At 43.7% G+C, this 23,953-nt stretch overlaps 2 protein-coding genes across 2 annotated transcripts; one reads left to right on the forward strand and one right to left on the reverse strand.

The window, feature by feature from the left end:
* Nucleotides 1-160: 160 nt before the first annotated feature.
* On the reverse strand, nucleotides 161-3,378 carry LOC129327547 (methyltransferase-like 26 B). Its single transcript, XM_054976301.1, has 6 exons — nucleotides 3,185-3,378; nucleotides 2,196-2,355; nucleotides 2,004-2,063; nucleotides 711-778; nucleotides 390-468; nucleotides 161-223 (listed from the first exon to the last, which is right to left on the reverse strand). The coding sequence occupies exons 1-6, from the start codon at nucleotides 3,376-3,378 to the stop codon at nucleotides 161-163; spliced, it is 624 nt and encodes a 207-aa protein (XP_054832276.1).
* A 2,331-nt stretch (nucleotides 3,379-5,709) lies between these two features.
* MRPL12 (mitochondrial ribosomal protein L12) lies at nucleotides 5,710-13,679 on the forward strand. The gene is made up of 5 exons (XM_054977657.1): nucleotides 5,710-5,874; nucleotides 7,519-7,705; nucleotides 8,294-8,368; nucleotides 11,618-11,755; nucleotides 13,280-13,679. The coding sequence occupies exons 1-5, from the start codon at nucleotides 5,822-5,824 to the stop codon at nucleotides 13,394-13,396; spliced, it is 570 nt and encodes a 189-aa protein (XP_054833632.1). The 5' UTR covers nucleotides 5,710-5,821; the 3' UTR covers nucleotides 13,397-13,679.
* The last annotated feature ends 10,274 nt before the right edge of the window (nucleotides 13,680-23,953 follow it).

Below are 23,953 nucleotides of genomic sequence, written 5' to 3' on the forward strand. Positions count from 1 at the left end.
TATAGTCTACTTTCTCACGAGCTTTGTCGTAAGGTTTCATTTCTGCATTACAGGACACCATCTCCGAACAACAGAAACATCCGTTTTGATTTCAGCATTTAATTTTTACATCCTCCCTCTTAATATTACAATCATATTTTCTTCTGCTGCTATCCCGTAGCTAGCATTCAGAGAACTGCTTCCGACGAAAGATCAGGCATTTGGTATATTCAGGCATCTCCAGCTGAGGAAGAAGAATAGTCTGTTGAGCTGCAGAAGGGGGGATTAGTGCAAACAAGATGGAGAAAACTAGCATTACAGAGATCACTGAGGACAAGGCACAGGACAAAGTCTTTGCAGTTGTAGTGCATTGTTCCCTGTGATATTCTGGGCTGGCCTGTGCCTCTTACCATGCGTTCAAGCCGTAATGCATTGGTGTTGGCCAGCTGACGAAGCTCTTCTACATCTCTCAGCCCCCATTCAGGGTTCCTGCCGTTGAAAAACATGTAGTGAGATCGTGCTGGGGCAAGAGCTTGCTATCTTGAAACCAATCCTTATCCCTAAAAAGAGTGAGAACATAAACTCCCACTTTCCCTCACATACGCTATTACTCTCTCGGCGGAATGTGGAAGATGTAAATGGAGTGAAGCGTTGCGGGTAGACTTTGTGCTTCTCACTAGGGCTTTAGTAGTCCTAAAGAGGTAGAATCCAGCCTTTCAGCTTTAGCTTACCTGACCTGAAGCATTTCATCTAGGTGCACGTTGCATTCTGGTAGGATGATCCCATTAACGGCAAAGGGCTGTAAAGCGGAAACCAAATCAGAATTCCTCTGCCATAGACAGACTGGCTGGTGGTTTAGTATGAAGACACATCAAAATGAGGACTAACAATTTTTGAAAAGACCTGATTTTTTTCTTACTAGGATCTCATGAACTTGCAAGTGGAATTGAAACTTTTCTGCCTTAATTCATGTTCCCTGAAGTACCTCTGGGATGCAAGGGACAACTCCCACCCCCTGGAATAACATTAGATGCGACATGGAGATGTGAAATGGGATGGTACTCCTCACCATCGGAGGCACCTTTCTTCCTGTAGAAATAGACCATAGGGTCTAACCTCTTAGAATAGCACTGAACCATGCTTCTTCCCAGTTAATACAATGGAAATTTAATTTAATTTATTAGATATTCCGCCCTCCCTACACCAGCAGGCTCAGGCGGATCACAATTTACACCCAAATTTAAAATAACATAATGCATACAGTTTAAAATTACAAATTATAAAACATCCAAAGGTTAAAATATACACACATATATGTATACACATTTACACAGCAGCACAATAAAATAACTATATGTATACATAGCTTTTAGCACTAGAGCATTAGGGAATATTCAACAGATAAGAAGATGTTACCAGTGGGGAGGGCACAACCTGTACTTAACCAGGCAGGGGGAGCGCCGCCGAGCATCAACCATAGGCCTGGCGGAACAGCTCTGTCTTACAAGCCCAGTGGAAAGATAAGCCCTGCTGGGTCCTGGTCTCAGAGTGTTCCACCCGGCTGGGGCCAGGACTGAGAAAGCCCTGGCCCTGGTCGATGCCAGGCGGGCCTCCCTGGGGCCAGGGACCTTCAACAGATGTTTACTATTAGAGCAAATCATCCTCCTGGGGTTCATATGGGGAGAGGCAGTCCCACAGATACGCTGGTCCCAGTCCGCATAGGGCTTTACAGGTCAACACCAAAACCTTGAACCTGATCCAAGGCTTTCCATGTGTTTTGCTGAAGAAATGGCATGAAACAATGTCAACTTTTAGATCTTCAGGCAAAGGAAACTGGCTGTTGAGTCTCTCTGGGGCTTTACTGGTGGAATTTGTTTCTCCTACTTGCTCCTTCACCAATGCATCCGTAGCATACAGTTTCTGGTATGTAAATGGCCTAGCCCAGGGATATTGTATGGTGCAAAGAAACTGGAAGTCTTGTAAACCCTTTTAATTGATGTTTTATAAGAATGTTTTATACTCACCCCATAGGCTAGGCAAATGCCTCCAGGTTTCAGCAATTGTCCTATCCCTTTAAACATCCCCTACAACATAAAATACGGAGTCAGCAAAATCTCTACCCTGTTCCCTTGGTGCTAGGCATTACATAAGGTCCCATTTAATAACCCTGTGAAAGGGCTGGGTCCCGCAGTTGTTCCCCACTTCCCCCATCACACCTCCATGCCTCGGTCAGTCATGTGTAGCATGTTGATGATGACAATGAAGTCACAGCAGCCTTGCGTCAGGCCACCCCACTGGTTCCATGGCTGTGATACATCGATGGCCAGGGGCTCTCGGACATTGGTCACTTTGGTAGCACGGATGTATGCACAGATGCTGTAGACAAAAGCAAGAGTCATGCATTTTTCTAGCCAGGTGTCACAAAGCAGGAGAATGACTCCCCCCCCCTCTTTCAGAATAATAAATGCTGGCTTCAGATGTAATCAGGCAATGTAACGGGATGGCAAGTAAACCTTACCCTGCTTTGACAGGGATTTGGACTAGAAACATTATAAAATGCAGCTGGTGGTTACATTGGTCGGCTGTCTGGAAAAACTGTTATGACTTGCCCCCAAATTAAAGCTATTGGCTGTAATTTCACACTCAGTGTCCTTTTGTTTCCACAACACGGTTCTAAACTGCTGCTAATTTTAATCTTGCACACAATACCCATATCAATTTTAATCTACTCAAGAATATGCCCTAAGCAGTTACAACAATACCAGATACTGAAAACCAAAGTTATTCGGTGCATCTTCTGTACAGAGGTCAAGGCACCTGCGGTCAAGGCTTTTGCTTACCTAAAAGACATGCCAAGTTGGATTCTCGTGCATCACAAAACAGTGGAGGAAATGACCTAGCTGCATTTCCAAGCCACAGAAAAAATACTTTTATGCAGTTCTTAGCTGCCCTTTCGGCTCTGCTACAAACCGGGGGGCTCCCTTTCAAAATTGCTACTCGTGCTGAGCCTTGAGCTACAGCAGGAAATAAAGTGAAGATGACAAAAAGGAACAAGGGAGAGAATAGATCCAGAGGAGTTAGCCATGTTAGTCTGTAGTAGCAAAATCAAAAAGAGTCCAGTAGCACCTTTAAGACTAACCAATTTTATAAGGGAGAGAATAGACTACCATCGACTCCTGCCGGCATCACATGTCCCCCAGCGTACCTCTGTTGAGAAGTTGGATTGATTTCAGAAGGTTGCCAGGTCACACTGGGCAGGGCGTGGGCAAAGTGCACCACATGCTGTCCGGTCCCAGATCCGAGTTCCAGTCCAAAAGCCGAACTTGTTTCATCTACGTAGTCGGCCAGAACCTCCAGGATAGTGTCTTTGTTCCTTTCAGCCATGGGAGAAACCAGCATCTTTGCTGCCGTTGCAGAAGATGGTCTGCCTTGTCTGGTTTCCCAGGACTGCTGTCCACCCTCTGATGCCTTCCAGCCCCGCACAAACGGATTAAACTAGATTAAGGCAAAGGAGATTACTCTGAGATGCACTCGTCGGAAGAAGGTGTGTGCTGTCCCGGCATCTGCAGCTCAGACGCTTCCTGGAAGCCACATTTAGGACATTCTTTCATAGTCTGATCTGACTGTCAGCTTCCCACATCTGATGAAATAGGTTCATCTACAAAAACGCGTGCTGCAGTAAGGTGTTGACCTTTAAATGCCTCCTGGAAATCTTGTTTTTATTTAATAGTCTGAAATCTTTGGAATCTTAACTGTGATTTTCTACACTGAAAAAAAAAATCTGCAAATTGGTGATTCTCTGATTATTGGAATGTTGAAGCTGGTATAGCAAATGTCACCATTGTTCGCTGAGGAATGGAGTGTGTTAAAACAAAACATACCATTTTGTTTTGTTGTGAACGATTGTAAGGAAGTTGACAGCTGCTGTAGCACAGTGATTAAGTGGTTCGGATGTGAATCAGCACTCTACTGGTTCGAGTCCCACTACTGCCATGAGCTCAGTAGGTGGCCTTGGGGAAGCCACTCCACTCAGCCCCAGCTCCCCAGTTGTATTGAGGGGATAATAATAACACTAACTTGTTCACCACTCTGGGTGAGGCACTAATCTGTATAGAAGAGTAGTATATAAGCACAGTTATTATTAAGTTGCCCTTAAGACCCAAAACTCGAGGAAAGTTCAGTGTAGTAAGTTTTTGCAGGCACTGGCCTATCATGGAACTTCCTGGCTCAGCTAAACAACACCTGCAAGAGTCTCTAGTGAAACTGAAGAGCAGTTTCAGAGAGTTCTATCTATTCTCCCTGAATGTTCTCATAGCAGTAACGCTAATTATCAGCTTTGCCCTGATTGGCTTCTGAGTTGCCTGGTGACACACCAAGGGCTAGAAAAGATGGCCTCTCAGTACACCAAAAAACCCACCAGACTCTATTCTTCATCTTGATAAGCCTCCACGTTGCACCAACCAAGCATGGAGAGGGCCCACATGCTACCAGATGGGCAAGGTGGACAATTATTGGATGCCAAACAGAAATGCTTAAGTTAGGAAGCTGATAGGCAGATTTTAGTTTAGCAACAGTAAGGGTTTTTTTTTTATATACTGGTTACCTGTATGTCTGAGTGTCTTCATGCTTTGCAATATAAGATACATTAATAAGATACATTAGATACAATAATAAGATACATTAGATAATACTGGGCTACTCTGCAAAGCTGTCATAGACGAACAGTACCTAAGCAGAGTTACTCCAGTCTAAGCCCATTGATTTTCATGGTAAGTGGGCACTGGATCAAATTAAGCCAGGAATCCTCCCTAGAAGCTAAAATGACCAAACAAAGGCTATTGTACTTTGGTCACTTCATGAGAAGTGATTCTCTGGAAAAGTTAATGCTAGGAGAAGTGGAAGGCAGTAGGAAAAGAAGAAGGCCTAAAACGAGATGGCTTGACTCAATAAAAGAAGCCACGTCCTCCAGTTTGCAGGATCTGAGCAAGTCTGTTAACGATAGGACGTTTTGGAGGTCTGTCCTTCATAGGGTCGCCATAGGTTGGAGGCGACTTGACCGCACATAACACACACAGAGACTGGAGTAACTCTTAGGATTGTACTGTTTCTCCACTTCGGCTCACCCTCCCCAATGACAAAATGGGAATAACTCCAGACTGATGGCAGTTATGGCGTATTCCACTTTTAGCCCCTGCCTGCATGTACACAAGACCCTTACAATATAGGGATGATAATGGACTTTATATATGTAAAATAGTAAAGAGTCCAGCAGCACCTTTAAGACTAAACAACTTTATTGTAACATAAGCTTTCGAGAACCACAACTCTCTTCGTCAGATGCATTTTTAAACGTATGAAAGAATCATTCACGCTTTTCAGAGAAATAGGGAGTCCTTGGAACATGGCCTCCTGCCTTCGTTTGGTTTCTGAGGAGAGAGGAATCGCTGCTGCACCGCCCAGTCACAGCTACACGTAAGTACTGGGTTTCTCCCTTTTTTGCGGAGAAGCATTCGCCTCTTTCTACCCAGCAGATACCAAACATTACATCAACAAACACTGGAAAGGTCGGTCTAGGACTTGGTGGATTTAAATCTATGAATTCATCCCGCCATCAAACGCACGGCCGTAAAGCGCAAAGACTCGCGATGTCACGTCCGTCCATTCATATGTAAAAATGAGCGCCTAGAGCGTCGCCTTGCGCTGCCGGCGGTGATTGGGCTGCGGCGGGAAACCACCAAGATGCGATGGCTAGAGCGACCTCTGAGGGCCCTCAGCCGCTCGCACGCTTGAGGCGCGGGAGGCCGCCGGTGTCTTCTTCCTGCCGCCTCCTGCAGCTGCCGCCATGGCCCTCTTGCCCGCGGGGCGGCTGGGCACCGCCATCCGCTTTCTCTTGCGGTAGGAGGAGCTGGAGGGAAGAGCGGGTCGTGGGGAACAGGAGGGCCCCAAGGAGGGCTAGAGGTCACCCGGGTTTAGGATTCTCACGTGAGCCCCAGGCCAAGCGAAATCCCCACAACCTGTGTGGGATTCTCGCCCAACGCCGCAGCCCTTGGGCAATAGTATCGTATGGAACACTGGTGGTCTCTGCAAGCCCTCCGACAGCATGCAGCGCCCGTCTTTGGAGCATCCCCGGGGGCCGAATTGCTGCTGCAGTGGCAGAGAGTTCCTAGGGAGATGCCTGTCTTTTCCGGCGTGTTCCTGGCCGCCTGCTTTGCTTCTAATAAAAAGCATCTGTATATATGGTTTTGGTATCCAGAAAGCTTTGTATGAATTATAAGGTGGATCACTTTTATATTGCAGATGAGGGGTTGATGTGGAAAGATAGCTGCATGGTTAGCACCACCTAGTGATTTCATGGCTAGGTGACCTTTGTGTTGAAAATTTCCGTGTTCATAGCTCATCAGGAATGGATTAACTGTGGTTTGCTGGTGAGCCACTGGAAAGTTTCTTATGGGCCACCTAAATCCTGTGGTTTGCTCGTGGTGTTGTAAAGAAAGCCACTGTTGGGACTTTTAAAAACTTCATTTATACCTTGCCTTTCTCCCCAATCATAGATCCAGAGGAGTTAGCTGTGTTAGTCTGTAGTAGCAAAATCGAAAAGAGTCCAGTAGCACCTTTAAGACTAACCAACTGTATTGTAGCATAAGTTTTCAAGAATCACAGTTCTTAGTTCTCGCATCTGACGAAGAGAGCTGTGGTTCTCGAAAGCTTAGGCTACAGTAAAGTTGGTTAGTCTTAAAGGTGCTACTGGACTCTTCTTGATTTTTCTCCCCAATGGGGACCCAAAGTGGCTTACAATGTTCTCCTCTTCCCCGTTTTACCCTTCCAACAACCCTGTGAGGTAGAGTTAACCTGAGAGTGCATATTTGGCCCAGTAAGCTTCCATGGAAGAGTGAGGATTCAAACCTGAGTATCCTAGTGTGACAGTCTAACAATTAGACAACACTAGCTCTGTTGGACTTTGGTGTGGTCCAGGGCACTACTTATGTGCTTAAATGAGAGTGCTTGCTTAGGCTCACTTAACGTAGTCATTAGAGATTCCAAGTAACTACTTTTGCTTTGTAATTTTAAAATGTATTGGTGGCAGCAGAGTATAGTAAAGAAATGTAGATCATGCAAAAATGAAGTCACTTTACCTCTGTCTACCATCACATTTTAAAATCTGTCCTTCTTGTGTTCAGGGCAACATGTAGGATTCTCTCCTCCATTTTGCTACCCTCTAACACTTCATTGGGCATTTATCCCAAAGTGCAAATCAGTGCCTCATACAAGGATAGTTTCCTTCTTCAATAACTACAAATGTCTTCTAGTCCTACGTGGAGAATTCATCAAACTGAATGTTAAAACAGCAGCTCTGTCTCTGTTGGGAGTTGAGTCCTCTGTCCCCCTCCCCAACATTTGTTCTCATGTATATTGTCTGGGGGTGGGATTACTGCTCTCATTGTTTTCCTTAAGGCCGTCTGAAGTGGAATGCCTTTGCTGCCACACATCTTTGTCTTGGTAAGAATGATGTGCAATGCTCCATTTTCTCATTTTGTGTAGGCAGCATCAGCCACGAGCCTGTGCTGTGAGGATGCTGAAGGCTACATGCTCTCAGCGAAGTGAAGCTCTGGCAAGCCCTCCCCTGGACAATGCCCCCAAGGAGTACTCACCGAAGATTCAGCAGCTAGTTCAGGATATTGCTAGCCTGACTCTGCTAGAGATCTCTGACCTCAATGAGCTGTTGAAGGTACAGTGTTTGCATGACAAGCAGAGTGACTGCCTTACTAGAGAAAGACAGTATATGTGGAGAGCAGAAGCAGGAAGGGGGGTAGTTCACGGTATTGATTTGTGGGGTGGGGTAGTGTACGTGTGTGTGTGTGTGTGTAGGTAAGGGTAGGGTGTGGTGGCTTTTCTTGCCTCTCAGGTATACGGAATGCCTGTGCAGGTAAACAACAGAAGGACATCTGTGGAAACTTAGTGAAGTGAAAGAAGAACAAGTGAACGTATGTATTTCTTCTATTGAAAACTTTGATCAGTTCTTCTGCCACTTAAAGTGATGCTTATTTTTAAAAACAAAAACAGTGGATAAAACTATTTTGTTCTGTGTTGTAGATGGTTCTAAATTGCTTGGGAAAGATGGTTTGAAGAAGTGTTTTGCCGTCTTCTGGGCATGGAGCAAGGGTCACTAGGTGTGTGTGTGTTGGGGGGGGAAGGGTAGGTAGTTGTGAATCTCCTGCATTGTGCAGGGGGTTGGACTAGATGATCCTGGATGTCCCTTCCAACCCTATGATTCCAAGAATGGGGTCTGATCATTTTTCCTATGCCTGTTTTTCAGAAAACGTTGAAGATCCAAGACATGGGATTTATGCCAATGGCAGGGATGATGCCAGCAGCACAACTAGCAGCCCCGGTAAGAGTTTAGCCCTTGGGCTGAATAGCAGTTACCCCAGACCAGCAGCTTGTACTTATTACACCACAGAAACACGCCAAAGGTGTACTTGGTTTAGAACTGCGCCTGCCAGCCCCACAGCACCATATTTTATGAAAACAGTGCTATGACAGCTGCTCACTGACCCCAAAAGAGGGAGAAGCAGAGCCGGGGATGCCTGTTGTTGCTCTATGGTTAACACAGATGCAAGCAAGTGGCTTTTTAAAGGAGAAGTGGAGCTGGTGCACAGTGATGGCAGCAAGACGGGCAGATGAACCCCCTCCCCAAACCAGAGATGTGAGGGCCTAAAAAAAAATCAGGGGGGAAAAGTTTTTCTCCCAAGCCCCAATGGTTAAACTGTAATTAAATCATTTCTAATTAGAGGGGGGGGGGTTCTTATTACTAATCTGAGAGTTCATATGTGCTTTAACTCTAAAACAAGATATATTAAAAACCGCAGACATAAATTATAGTCACGTTGTTTGTGTTAATTCAGAAACTCGTGCTATTCTACATTTTATAACCATTAACACAGATCATCATACATGCAAAGGGTGGAAGGAAGGAAAAACTCAAGGGTTTACTACTATAAAATTTGGGAAATTTAGGGGAAGCACAAAAAAAACCCCTATGAAATATTTTCTCTTTTAGAATGAGGAAAAATGCTTCTTAAGGCAAGGTTTAACACAACCAAAATGTAGGTCATAAAAATGGTTAAGGGCTTTCTCAATTTTTCCAATGGAAATTTTCCCAATGAAAAATTGGGAAATTTAGGAGAGCACTGAAATAAAAACTCTCATACTGTAGACGTATACAGTATTTTCGAGATTTTTTTTTGTTTGAAATGCAAGTAACTTTGGCAACAATTGATATGCTGTAATGAGTTTAATGAGAACACATTATTAAATAAAGAGCTGTGTTTTCAATGTTACAAAGTTCAGCTTAATATCCAAACATGCTGGCAGTCCTACCTATTGTGACACTGAGAGCTTCTATCCAAATAATGTTTTTTTTCATTTGTTTTCTACAGAATTTATTTTATACCTTCAATTTATTATATTTTCCTACCTCTCAGAGGGCAAAAATTAAAGATACATGTGCTATTGTACCAGTTTGCAACTCTTTGTCAAGTATTAAATCTACTTTCAGTTTTTCTTACAGAAAATGAAGATATTTATACTTTTAAATTCTTTAAATATGCCAATTTGTCCATTTTATTTGCTAAGTTATAAGTGATATTATTTATACAATTAAATTATTAAAATAAACTTTGGTTTGATAGGAAAGTAAGCATTGCATATATTTCTGTTTTTTTAGAAAAAAAATGAAATTGGGGGGGAGATAACTGAGTTGGGATTTTTGCCATCTTTTCCAGAAAAAATCAAAATTTCCAGAAATTTTACATACAACACATTAATAGTTGGGAGTAGTTGCTTAGACATAATGGAAAAGGCCATTTCTTCTCTGGTAGATGATGCTCACTTAAATGAGATGGGCTATATACTCTATGCAGCTATATTTCCAGGGAGTCAGGCTTTGTCTGTCTGACTCCCCTAATCTTGGTCCTGAATTAAGTAAGATCACCAAAGTTCTCTAATTCTGCAGTGGGTCAAATAGTTACTTCCCTGGAAATGCCCTCCTTACCGCCAGCTTTTGACAATATTGCTCTCTTGTTTATATGGTCTCGCATAGAAATCCAGTAAGCAGCAGTAGGACTGTGGTTGTGGGTAGAGTCCCTTGGTAACCGAGAGAGTCTCTACTATCTGCTTTTCCTGGTCTTACAATCTTCATGCTGCTTTTATTTGCCTGTATCCTGTCTTTCCACAGAACTGTTCAAGACAGATACACATAAAATATTTAAAATCAAACTACAAGCATATAAAAGCTAACACGCTAATTCAGGTACATAAGGAGTAAAAATTCTAACGAGATCAATCCTAAAAAATTCACCAAGTTCCTAACAGCTTTTCTTTGAAAATAGGTTTTTAAAATGCCTGGGCCCATGTTGACGAACTCTTGCCACTATGTTCAGTGGATTGTAGATGTCTCAGTCTGGGGTGGTGGTGGCAGAATTGACATTGTAAACAGTAGAAAAGAGCAAGAGTCCAGTAGCACCTATAAGACTAACAACATTGGTGGGAGGGTATGAGCTTTCGTGAGTCACAGCTCACTTCTTCAGATTGTAAGCAGTTAGCCATCCAGAATAAGTAAGCCAGACATTAGTGCATGGATACAAATGATACAAAGAAGAAAACTGCTTTGCTAAAGTGCCATAGGCCTTTAAATGGTCTTGTTGACATGTTCAATCTGACACTATTTGGTCCTTCTACTTGCATTCTAGATAACTTGACACATGCTGTCTCAGAGTCCTAAGCCCCTCCACAAATCCAGGAAGCAAGTCTTCAACAAAGCAGTGGCAGAGATATCAGCTTTTCAGTCCAGAGATCCTGGTTGTGTTCATAGCAACCAAATTCTGCAGAAAATGAATTCATAAGAATACCCAGTGTTATCCGTGGTCCTTGAAGCTAGGACAACACATTTAAAGCCAAAGCCAGCAGAGTTTTGCACTTGAAGGATAACAAACTCTTGCGTATGACTGTAGTAAATCTCACCTTCGTCAGTATTTTAAGGAGATACACTTAGAACCAAGCTGAAACCAGTGTGGTCAAAACAAGCCAATCTGTACCATCCAGCTAGGTTTAGTGAAGAATTAGATTATGTTGATGGATATCTCTTTTTTTGATCATTTACCTTGCATTAGTAAGAAACAACTTAAGCTTTGGTCTTGTAAAGATCTGCATTGCCCAGACTCTGGTGAAGGTGCAGTTTAGAGCCAGAGCTGCTCTAAACTGCTCTAAACCCACTATCCTAATTTAGCATTAAATTGTCCTTTATCCCATACCATCCTTACAGTAGCCTTGTTATCCTGAAGCCCATTTAGCAGTCCACATGCTCACATGTAAGCTTGAATTTCAAAACTACTTGCTCCTACTCAGTAGTTCGATCATCTGTTAGCCCATTCCAGAACTATGTATGGATCCGGCAACCTAGCACAAATACAGGAGAGGGAGTAGTAAAAGGCAAGCTAAAATCTAAGTCTAGTCCTTTGCCTCTGATCTCTGAGAAACTTTGCTCCCTTCTCTGGCTGCCGAAGCTCTGTGAAGCCTCTGGGATAGGAGGGGGAAGAGGGTTACATAACTGCAGATCGTGAGTGGAGTTTTTTTCCTCCAGGCAGCAGAGGAGGAGGAAGTCCCCAAGAAACAGGAGAAGGTCATTTTTACTGTCAAGTTGACTGAGGTGAAGGCTGAAGACAAGGTGAAGCTTATCAAGGAGGTGAAGAACTGTATGCAAGGCATCAACCTTGTCCAGGTAAGGAGATCGTACCAACTTCCTTGAGGCTTGCTTATCAGATAAATGCCTGAAGGAGGCAAGGCTCTCTCTGCGTATGGTGCACACGTGGCAAATAATCAATCAGAGAGTGATTCCGCACACGTTGGATAATGCATTTCCAATCCTCTTTATAGATCATTTGGAACGGATTTTTTTGTGTGCGGAACAAAAAATCCACCTCAAACGATTGATAAAGTGCATTGAAAGTACATTATCCAATGTGTGCAGAATCAGCCAGAATGTGCTCTCAAAATAGCCAGGCTCTCATGGTGTATCGGGTGGACATGCAGGTGCTCTTTGCAACTTATTAAGAGTGAGAGCCAGGTGCGAATCCCCCCTTTGCCATGAAGTTCACTGATAACCTTGGGCCAATCACACTCTCAGGGCCGGCGCCAGAGGTTTCAGCGCCTGCGGCGGCGGGCGCGCACGCGCCCCACGGGAGGCGTGATGACGTCATCGCAGACGTCATCACGCACCACGGGGGGGCTGGGCTGCGCGCGGACCGCCGAGCGCAGAAGCTGCGGGCTGCTGCTGGAGCAGCGTGTGGAGGCTGATCTGTGCGCTGCCCCAGCAGCAGCTCACAGCTTCTGCGCCCGGCTGGGGCGGAGGAGCGCGCAGCGGAGCTGGTGTGGCTGGCTACAGCTGCTGCTGCAGCCAGCCAGCCAGCTCCGTGCTGCCGCCGCCGCGCGCCCCAGCTGGGCGCAGAAGCCGCAAGCTGCTGCTCGAACGGCACACAGAGGCTGCGCCCGGCTGAGGTGTGTGGCGGCGGCGGCAGCAGCAAGGGGCTGGCTGGCTGGCTGCAGCAGTAGCTACAGGCAGCCCTGTCATGCCAGCTTCGCTGCGCGCGCCTCTGCCCCCAACACCCCCTCCAGCGCCCCTCCAGTGCCCGCGCGCCCGAGGCCACCGCCTACGTGGCCTCCATGGGCGCGCCGGCCCTGCACACTCTCTCAGCCCAACCTATTGCGGAGCTGTTTTGAGGATAAAGCAGAGTAGGGGAGAACAATGTGTGCCATTCTGAGTTCCTTTAATAAAAAGTACTAAATACCCTTTCCAGCCCTGTTGTTAGTACTCACTGTTGGCACATGGGGGCAGCACACCCCAAATAGAGGAAGAAAATAAGCTCCTGAGGAGTATAAAGGGGGGGGGGGGGGAATGAGGAGCTAGTTTGGAGTTGAGTTCACCCAAACATGATGAAAGGAAATTCGCATTCTAGGAATACTGACAACAGGTTTAGCAAGAATCCTCATGAACTGTGATATTTCAGAAGGGATTTCCGTCGATATTTGATTCATCAGTACTGGCCCACAGACTGACAGGCATGAGCTTTCAGTTGGCAAAACGAATGATGTAGTTTCAGCTCACGAAGTGCCTGTTCTTGGGGCCACTCTCCTCTGGGTGTGGGAAAAGGGGAATGTGTGAAAGGTCAGGAGCAGGCGGTTTCGCTTGAGGCCAGCATTTTCCTTTCCTGTTACTCATCAAAGCTTTTTTCTCCATCTCCGGCAGGCAAAGAAGTTGGTAGAGTCTCTTCCTCAAGAGATTAAGGCAAACGTCACTAAGGATGAAGCTGAGAAGATCAAAGCTGCTCTGGAGGCAGCAGGAGGGACTGTGGTTCTGGAGTAACTGGGTCAGTCTTGCTATCAAAGGACTGCCGCAGAGCAGAAGCTAGCCTTCTGGTCCACGTCACCCACTCGTGGCTTTTTTTGCCTGCTGACTGGTGGGGGATGCTGTGTGGTCCCAGGAAGCTGTGCCCCACCTTGTTTCCTCTGCAATGGGGGTTTCGGCTGGGATGGCCCAGGACGTGGTGAATGTCTTTGGCACCATAAGGTTAACTATTTGTACCAGTGCTGAAAAGAACTGAGTTTATAAAGAATATACACAAGGGAGAACACCTTGGAACAAGTAATGTGTGAACATGGGGTTTTTTTGTATGCACCATGCCCTCCTCCTCAGTTTGTGTGTTTTTATGTTCATAAGGCTTTGGATGGTATTCAGTGACACAGCCATAAGCTTCCATTTCTAATAGGAGCTACTAGGAGATGGATGATGCAAGGATAGGGACATCCTCTTTGGATGTGATGTGTTATAGCATACAGCAACTGGAACTTTCTCTTTTTTTTTTTTTGAAAAATTTTTTATTGGGTTAGAACATTTTTATTTTTACATTACAATCAATTTTCCCCTAATTTTTCGTTTCTAACCCCCTCCCTTTCCCCCCCTTTTGTTGACTTCCAACAGCTTTCCCACCCTCTGTCCCTTTTCCCTTACTTCTATTAAATTCCTCTGTCTAAAACAGATATACATTCTCCATTATATTAAGCAGTGCATCATTAACTCCTTTAATTATTATACACCCAAACTATACGTCTTTAGATAAACAATTTATCCCATTTTCCAGTTTTGAATAATTCTATATAAACCTATAAAAATATATAAACCATAAAAATTTCCCACATTTAAATCAAACAATTTGATTTATTCTCTATATATTACTCATTTCAACTTTTTATGGTAATTCTATATAACTCCTCAGATACTCAATCAATTTAACTCTTCTATACATTCTGTTTGGTGCATATAAATCTTGTCAAAGAAAGAAAATATTGTTAGTTAGTCAATCCTCATGTTTAAACCTTATCATTAATTATTCTCTATCAGTTGACCTATACATATCTATATATATCTCAATCAATTAATCTAACTGCTTATAAATTCACATTTCTCTTCCTCCCCCGGTAAAGTCACCCCTCTCTTTTATACTTTTATTATATTTCAGTAGTTCTCAAACTGCCACAGTTTTCCTCCCACCTCCCATTTCTTCTCCAGGTATTGTTTCAGCTTCTCCCAGTCTGTGTTGAACTGCCCTGAGTCCAGATCTCTCAGTTTTCTTGTCATCTTGTCCATTTCAGCCATATACAGCAATTTGTAGATCCAATCTTCAATAGTTGGTACTTCTTGTACTTTCCATTTCTGTGCATACAAAAGTCTAGCTGCTGCAGTCATATAAAAAATCAACGTCCTATGATGGGCTGGAATTCCCTCCATTCCCAAGTTTAGCAGCAGGAGTTCTGGGTTCTTATTTATTTGAAACTGTAAAATTTCACTCATTTCTCTTATTATTTCCCCCCAGAACTGCCTAGCTACCTCACACGACCACCACATATGATAGAGGGAGCCCTCATGTTTCTTACATTTCCAGCATTTATTAGAAGTATTCAAATTCCCTAGCGCAATCTTCTTTGGTGTCATGTACCAACGATAGATCATTTTGAAAATGTTCTCTTTAATATTGATACATGTCGTTGTCTTCATTGTAGTTTTCCACAAGTATTCCCATGCCTCCATTGTTATTTCTTTATTGAAATTTATAGCCCATTTCACCATCTGTGTTTTAACTATCTCATCCTCAGTATACCATTTCAGCAATACTTGGTATACCTTGGATATTCTTTTCTTGTCTTCTTTAAGAAGGGTCTGCTCTAGTTCCGAGTTCTCTGTTCGTATGCCCCCTTTTGCAAAGTCTGAGTTGTATAAGTCTCTAATCTGTCTATACTGAAACCAATCATAGTTAGGTGATAGTTCCTCTTGCGTCTTTATTCTAAGTTTAGATACTTCAATCTTAGTTATTTCTTTGTACGTTAAACATTGTTGTTCATTATCCACAGCTCTCGGATCTATCACCTCATATGGAACCACCCACAAGGGGGTTCCTTCTTGTAGGTAAGTTCTATACTTCTTCCAGATTGTAAATAGACTTCTCCTTACAAAATGATGCAGGAACATCGAGTTGACCTTTACTTTGTCATGCCATAGGTATGCGTGCCATCCAAAAAATTTTTTATATCCCTCTAGGGCTAATAGTTTCTTATTCTTTAATGTCATCCACTCTTTTAGCCAAACTAGGCAGATTGCATCATGGTAAAGTCTCAGATTGGGCAGTTGCATTCCGCCTCTCTCCTTTGCATCTTGTAAAACTTTTACTTTCACTCGAGGCTTCTTGCCTGCCCAAACAAAATCTGATATTTTCCTCTGCCATTTTTCAAATTGTTTAGAGTCTCTGATGATTGGTATTGTCTGTAACAAAAACATTACTCTTGGTAACACATTCATCTTAACTGCTGCAATCCTGCCCAACCATGACAGGTTCAATCTATTCCATTTGATCAAGTCTCTCTCTATCTGAGTCCATAATTTTTCATAATTATTCTTGAACAAATCTATATTTTTTGCAGTCAGCTCAACTCCCAAGTATTTCACCTTACTAGTTACTTCACAATCCGTTGTTTCCATTAACAATTGTTGTTTCTGCTTAGTCATGTTTTTGCATAATATCTTTGACTTCTTTTTGTTAATGAAGAAACCTGCCAAATCTCCAAACTCCTTGATCTTGTCTATCACTTTTGGCATGTTCTCCAGTGGGTCTTCTACAATTAACATTATGTCGTCTGCAAATGCTCTGACCTTATATGAATAGTCCTTTATTTTTATTCCTCGTATTTCCTCATCTTGTCGAATTTGTATCATCAGAATCTCCAATACTAAAATGAACAACAATGGAGATAACGGGCAACCTTGTCTTGTTCCTTTACTAATCGTCAATTTTTTGGTCAATTCATCATTCACTACAATTGCTGCAGTCTGGTCTCTATAGATTTCCTTGATTGCTCTGACGAATCTTTCTCCCAGTTGTAGCTTTTCCATAGTGGCAAACATAAAGTCCCAGTTTAAATTGTCAAACGCTTTTTCAGCGTCTACAAAGAAGAAACCAACCTCTTTGTCACAACGCTTGTCGTAGTATTCAATAGCATTGATCACTGTCCTTAAGTTGTCTCTTATTTGTCTGTCTGGCAAAAAGCCTGCTTGTTCCTCCTCTATGACTTCCGAGAGCCACCCCTTCAATCTCTCCGCCAATATCTTCGCAAAAATTTTATAGTCATTATTGAGTAGTGATATAGGCCTATAATTTTTCACGCTAGTCAGATCTTGGCCCTCTTTTGGGATCAATGATATATTCGCTTCGCTCCAAGTGTCTGGAATTCTTTGATCCCTAAAAACTCCGTTCATCACCTCTTTTAGGAATGGTGCCAGTTCATTGGCCATTGTCTTATAAAATTTAGCCGTAAGTCCATCTGGCCCTGGCGCCTTTCCTAGATTTGCGGATTGTATTGCCATATTTATTTCCTCATCAGTTACTTCACTATTCAGCTTATTTCTCCAAGCTTCCGAGATCTCTGGAAGTTTGGTTTTCTCCAAATATGATGCTATTGATTCTTTGTTTACTTCTTTTTTATTATACAGCTTAGCGTAAAATTTATAAAAGGCTCTGCTAATGGTAGTCTGCTCCAAATACGTTTTGTTTTCTTCACAAATTTTATTTATTATTTTCTTTTCCCTTTTCTTCTTTAATTGCCATGCCAAATATTTCCCAGGTTTATTAGCACCCTCAAAAGCTTTTTGATTCAGTCTTTTAAGGTTCCACTCCAATTCTTTGTTACTCATTGCTGTTAACTGTTCTTGAAGAATTTTGATTTCCTGATGTATTTTCTTTTTCCCTGGTCTCTTTTTTAACTGTACTTCTTTGGCCTTTATTTTCTCCTCAATCTCTTGTCTTTTCTCCTCTTTCTTTTTCCTTGCTCTACCATTTAAGTCCATTAGTATGCCCCTTACAACCGCCTTGTACGCGTCCCAAACTTTACTGGTTGGTACTTCTTTATTCACGTTGTATTGTATAAAAAACTTAGTCTCTCTTCTCAGTGTTTCCATATTCTCACTTTCCTGTAACAGGTCCTCATTTATTCTCCAGGCTTTCCTTTTTCTCCTTTTTCCAAATTTCCACATAATTGGGTTGTGATCTGAGCCTACCATCGGCATTATTTCTACCTCCTTAGTCCATAGCGCTAAGTCCTTTGAGGCCCAGATCATATCAATTCTTGATAATGTAAGATGCCTTGCAGAATAAAAAGTAAACTGTTTGGTTTTAGGATATTCTCTCCTCCATACGTCTTCGAGAGTCTCTTGTTGAATCAACTCAAAAAAAAGCTTTGGCAATAGTCCTCTTTTCTTTTGTGCTTTTGTAGTCTTTTTGTCTAATTCCAAATCTGTCACTCCATTGAAATCTCCAGCAAGAATTATCTGGTCATATACAAGATCGTCTAGGTGCTTCCTTAAGTCCTCAAAGAAGCTTTCCTTTGCACCGTTAGGTGCATAAAGTCCGACTACCAACACTCTCTTTAAGTTCCAATTACATTCCACTGCTACAAATCTAGCTTCCACATCTCTCATAATAAATTTTGGCTGCAGCTCCTCTTTTATATACAACACCACTCCTCTTTTTTTCTTGTTGGAAGCCGCTACAAATTCTTTGCCCAATTTTCCAGATTTTAAATATTTTACATCCTGTTTTCTAATGTGGGTCTCCTGCAAACAAACAATATCACATTTTTGTTTTAGTAGCCAATGAAAAATATTTTTTCTCTTATTCGGTGAGTTTAGTCCATTTACATTCCAAGATAATACTTTACACTCCATATTCATGGTTTTGTTGGTAAGTCTTTTTCATTGTCCTTGATAAATCTCTCCATCTCCCGCTCAGATCTGATGCGTTTTTTTGCCCCTCCAAACTCAAAGGACACTCCTTCCGGTAACTCCCATCTGTATCTGATATTCATGTCCTTCAAAGTCTGAATTAGCACTCTATATTTTTTCCTGTCCAATAACACTGATCTGGGCAGTTCCTTCATTATAATAATCGTCTTGCCATCAATCTCCAATGGATCTTGAAATTGTTTAGTCACAATCCTCTCTTTCATATTTCTAGTTGTAAACTGCACAATCACATCCCTTGGTAGTTTCCTCTGGGTTGCAATTCTCGAGTTCACACGATACGCCACATCTAGGATAGCCACAATTTCCTCCTCCTCCTTCCCCAGGTAATCAGCCAACACCTCAGTCATCTGTTCTTGCGCTGACTTCCCTTCCACTTCTGGCAGACCGCGAAAACGAAGCTGCTTCTCCATGTGTTTAGTTTCTGCAACTGACATCTTCCCCTTCACCAGCCTCATCTCTGTTTGTTGCGTGTCTATTAAATTCTCCATCGCGTCTTCTACTGTTTTAACTCTCTGCTGCGTTCCTTGTAATTCACTGCTAATCGTTTCCACACCTTTTTTCACTTCTGACAGCTCCGACTTTACTGTCTGTGTAACTTCCTTGACCTCTTTAATAAGCTCCAATTTCGTGTCCTTAAGTTCTTTCATCATGTCTATAAGTTTTTTGTCCAAGTTTTCTATTGCCGATTGCCACTCTTTTTTCGACATCGTGGGGCTTGCTTTAGCTCGCTCCCACGAATCTGCTCTCTTCCTCAGCTCCGTGGCGTATAATTAAACGTTTTCCTTTTTTTTAAATGTCCCAATCTTTGCCAAAATTAATTTTTTATATCCAAAATGTCGGGCGTCTTTTCTCTATGGTTTCTCTATGTTATTATAATCCAAGATGGCCTACTTCCTCTTCCGCTGAAGCCACGACCCTTCCACTTTCAAAGATGGCGATTCCCCACTTCCTGTCCTTTGGCAAGGGCCGCTTCCCTCCAGCCACTCTATTGTTGTTACGCACTTCCTGTCTCCCGTCTTCCCACAGCAGGTCTCGCGATGGTGTCTTTTTCCCACAGCTCCAAAACCACAGGTATTCAAAACAATAGTCCGAATTTTGTAATAACTTCTTTAAACTTAGTCTCTTTTAAAATACAACTCCTGCCGAGTCTTCACCTCCTTTTCGCTAGTCTGTTGCAGTTTAAAAGTCTACTTTCTTTCCTCTCTGTTTTTGTCAATCTGTCCCGTTTCAAGAGATAGCGATCTTTACCTTCTCTCCAGCTTTCTCGGGTTGTAATCGCTGTTTCGATCTTAAATTCTCCTCTCGACTTCCCTCCCCGATCGAAGCTTGGGTATGTAGGTCTTATGCCAGCCGAATTGGCCCCAAAATTGCCGCAGAGATTATAGCCGACCCGTCGCAAGGTGGGACCTCAAGGATCGGGGGGGAGACTCCTTGTGTAGAGCCCCCCCTCGTCCGAGATCTAACTCACCCTAGGGTCTTGAGCGTTCTTTGCCTGCTCCCCGCCTGAGAGCAGTCGGCCGCGGGTTATTTTCACCCCTCCGGCCGGTTAAAACGGCAATCCGGTCAGCTCCACAAATGGAGCTGCGTTAGACCTCCATGAATCCCAAACCGGAAGTCAGCAACTGGAACTTTCTCCATCACCAGATGAGTTCTCTGTCCCCACAGATGAGAGCTCTGTGATGAACAGGTCTCATCTTTTTCTGCAGCCATCTGTATTCAAAATTTATCTGTGCCTGTGATGTGAGGTCTAGTCTAGGTCTTCACTCTGAACTTCAGAGGCAAGTGCCTTTGAAGTACAGGACGAAACCAGAAACTTTGCTGTGTCTCCTTCTCCAAGCTCAGGAAGGCAATCTTCTGTATTCTGCTGTGCTTGGCAAGTGCCCCTGAAAATGTAGTGGCCCACTGAAGATCCCCATCCTCTGCCCTCTTCCCAGTTTTGGTACAGAGGAGGGGACCCTGCTATTGGTGTTTCCTCTTCCCTATATCTTCCTGTCTCTCCAGCTACCACTATCACCTCTGCCTGCCTCCCCTGCAGCTTCCTAGTACCAGGCTATCCCTCTCCTCATTCCCGGTGGCCAACATGCAAACAATTGTGGTCCATCACACCGTCTCTCTGCTTTGATCTGCTGAGGCTGGAACAGCTGGCATGGGCAGCTTGTGCAGCACTTGACATCAAGTGGAGCTGAATGGGATGAAGGAGATGTGCAGCTGAGTGACACTGGCCAAAGAGGGAAGGAACCCTTCCCATATTGAGTAGATTTGTGGACCCTTGTTTTTTCTTCCGGGGGTATTCACCTGTATTGTAAGCCTTGCTGCTCCAGGTTAAGTCTAGATAGGGATAATGCATTGTGCAGGTTCCTATAACGTAATTTTGCCTACTCTGATCACTGCTGCTGGACATACCAGTCTGTTTCACCCTGTTTTCTACACCATGAATCTGAGCCTTGTGGGAAAGTCTGCTTGGATGCCTTCCAGGATAATAGGCTGAGCTCAGCTACAAGCAGGCTTAGTTATGCTCTTTCCTCCCCCTTCCTCTGGGTTCTGTTCGGGATGGTTTACAGCAGCACAGTCTACAACTCGCCTGCTCCCAGTGCTGATTACTTGCTATGGCTTCACAAAGTAAGAGCTGGGTGGCTTAATCTACCTAAAATATACCTCCAGTTTGAAAGGTAGAGGGAGCCAATAGTGAGTGCCCCAGTTTAAAATAAGGTCAGTGAGGCCTGTTTGGAAAGAAGCCAGGGGAAGGGTCAGTGGGTTATAGTGCACCATTTTCTCTAGCCTGGCCTGTTCTGTGCAAAAGCAACAGCACGTCCCTTTTTAGACTACTCTGCTAAACTGCCCAGAGTAGATATTCTCTGTTTGTTTTCAGTAGATACGTGGAACAAGCTCAGCCAGTGTCTGTGTTACATCTGTGCCCTTAACTTGGCCCTTGCTCACACGTGTGGACAAGGAACAGGAAACTGTCCCGTGGCAGTCTTTGAGGCAAGGCCGATTGTGGGTAAAACTATTCTGTCTATGCTTTGCTCGCTGGGACCAGGAGGCTGCAGCAGAGAGATTACCCGTATGGAACTTTAAAGACTGAACCATTTCAAGATGCCCACTTGCCTTGGTAATGAAAAGCACCTAGCTGCAGTAGCTTAAAGCAGGGGGAGTTTCTGACCTAACCAAGTTGCAGCAGCAGAGGGCCTGACAATATGGCTTCTTTTGCTTCCTGCTTGTCCTTCCGTGCCTCTAAGGGGAGCCAGCTTCCCAAGCTTTGCAAATCTAACTGCTGGGTTGGAGTCTGGCTGGGGCAGAGGTGAGGCATGGATGGTGAGAGCTGTGGTCTTGTCCCAATTGAATTTCCAGCTTTCGTCCTTTGGAAAAGGGTTGTGTCTGGTCTTTTCCCTTACAGAGATTTTTTTTCTCTTGCCTTACAAAGGATGGGCAAAGGGAAGCGGCAAGAGAACTCCCTAGAGCTGGCTCTTGTCCTAATTACTAAATCCTCTACTGACTGGACTTACTCTTGTATGCCCTGTTCCATACTTTTTTTCTCCTTCACTTCCTTATTTGCTTTCTCTCTTAAGGGTGCGGCGACAAGTGAGACTGCTATGTAGAAAGTAAGAGTGAGATGTATATTATTTGGGGGTTGCCTCATCTGTTTGCAGTGGGAATTTCCCTTAACGAGTAGACGGGGTATGGCAGAGAGTGGAGGAACAGGAGCAGAAAAATGAACGCCCAGTTTCATTCAACCTGTTACCTTTCTTTATTCCTCAGCTGCAAGCCACCTTTCTGCAACTTGTATGAAAGAATGTGTGCATTGGAGAGAATGTGCAGAATGCTGCTTCTCTGCCGTTAAAAGCCTCACCTCCCCCCAAATCTGAGATTGTTTGTAGCTAAAAATATGAAGGGGCTTAATGTTCAAACTAGCTTAAAACGACACCTCTTTTTACAGGAAAAGAAGTATCTCACTGGTGAGTAATACCTAGGCGGTTTTAAGGTCCACCGTGTCTCGCTACAGAAAAGGAAGCTCTTAGGGAGGATCTAAATAAGTTGGGGCCAGGGATAATGCTTCCTCTAACTCCCAAACCTGCAAATGAATGAAGAGACTACTCGGGCATGTGCAGAGGGCCTTCAATATGCAAATAGTCCAGGTATCTGAAGAAGAGAGCCTTGACTCTCAAAAATTTATATCCTGAAAATTGTGTTGATTTCTAAGGTGCCACTGGAGTTAAATCCTGCTCTTCAGTATGCAGTAATAACACAGAGTGGCCTGCCTGATATGGGATGAGTTTCTGGCTAGGTGGGAGTGATATTCAGGAAGGTATTTCTCTGCCATATCCCAGTTAATCACTGACTTATAGCCATCTTCTTCGCATACTCCACCTTTCCCATCACAGTTTTGAATTCCACCCCCCTCCCCTGCACGTTCTATGCCCTGCAACATGATCGAAGAGAAGAATGCAGGTACATGACTCAAGTCAACAAAGGGCTCAGTAAGATACTGAGTTACATTTCCTTGAATAGTTGACAGTATGCCATATTACAGATGTTTTAGCCCCACAACCCCCAAAACACACATTATCCTGTCCCATCCACACCTACCCTTCCCACATGTATTGCACAAGTATGCTCACAAGAGCCTTTCTTAACAGCAGATTTGGTAGCTCAGTGGCTGGAGAGCAGTGACTTTTGCTTATGGCCACAAGCTCACCACCACCCACCCACGCCCAACAGGGTTTTGACAGTAACGGCCAGCATGGTGTAGGGTTAGAGTTTTGGACTAGGATTTGGGAGAACCAAGTTTGAATCCTCCCTCTGCCATGGAAGCTTGGTGGGTGACTTTGGGCTAAACACTGCTAGCTTAAGTCACCTCATAGGGTTGTTGTTAAAGTAAAATTAGAGGCTAGGAGAATGGTGATGCTAACAGCTTTGTGTCCCCATTGTGGGGGAGTGGGGTATAAATATCTAAAGAAACTCTCTTACCAAGAACAGGCAGGTAAGGAAGGGCTGCCATTCCAATCACAACAGCCAGGTAGGTAACTGAAAGCTTGCATATACTACCTGCTGCCCAGAAGAGCTTTACATCTTGCTTTGGGTTCAAGGATTGCAACGTATTTTTAATAGTGTCTGAGAGGAACGAACTTTTCACGACAGAAAGGCAATACTGGCATGGCAGACACTAGCAAATTTATACTAGCAAGCATTTGGGGCTACTTGAATTGGGGGAAAGGCCCTAGAATTCACCTGTGGGACTTTGTATTTGAGCAGCAGCTCATTTAAACTAGGCTGCTACTAGTGTAAGCCAGCTCCCTGTGCTTAGTTTGCATGCCTGCGCAATATCCACAAAGGATCTCTGGCGTGCAAACTAAGTACATGTCACTGCTTTGCACAGGAGCCAGCATAGTTTAGGTTGGATCAGGGCATTATTTAAACTCACACAGGGAAGCTGTTTGCTTCAACATCATCACATTTAAACCAGACTTTACCTTTTGAGTCTCCTGCATCAAAAACAGGTTGCAATGGAGCAGAGCTGCTGTTGAAGTAACTTAAATTTCGTACTGGTACTGTCTCGGGTGATGGGAGGTGCCACTT

The sequence above is a fragment of the Eublepharis macularius genome, chromosome 4 (genome assembly GCF_028583425.1).
Source record: "Eublepharis macularius isolate TG4126 chromosome 4, MPM_Emac_v1.0, whole genome shotgun sequence".
Taxonomy (NCBI): domain Eukaryota; kingdom Metazoa; phylum Chordata; class Lepidosauria; order Squamata; family Eublepharidae; genus Eublepharis; species Eublepharis macularius.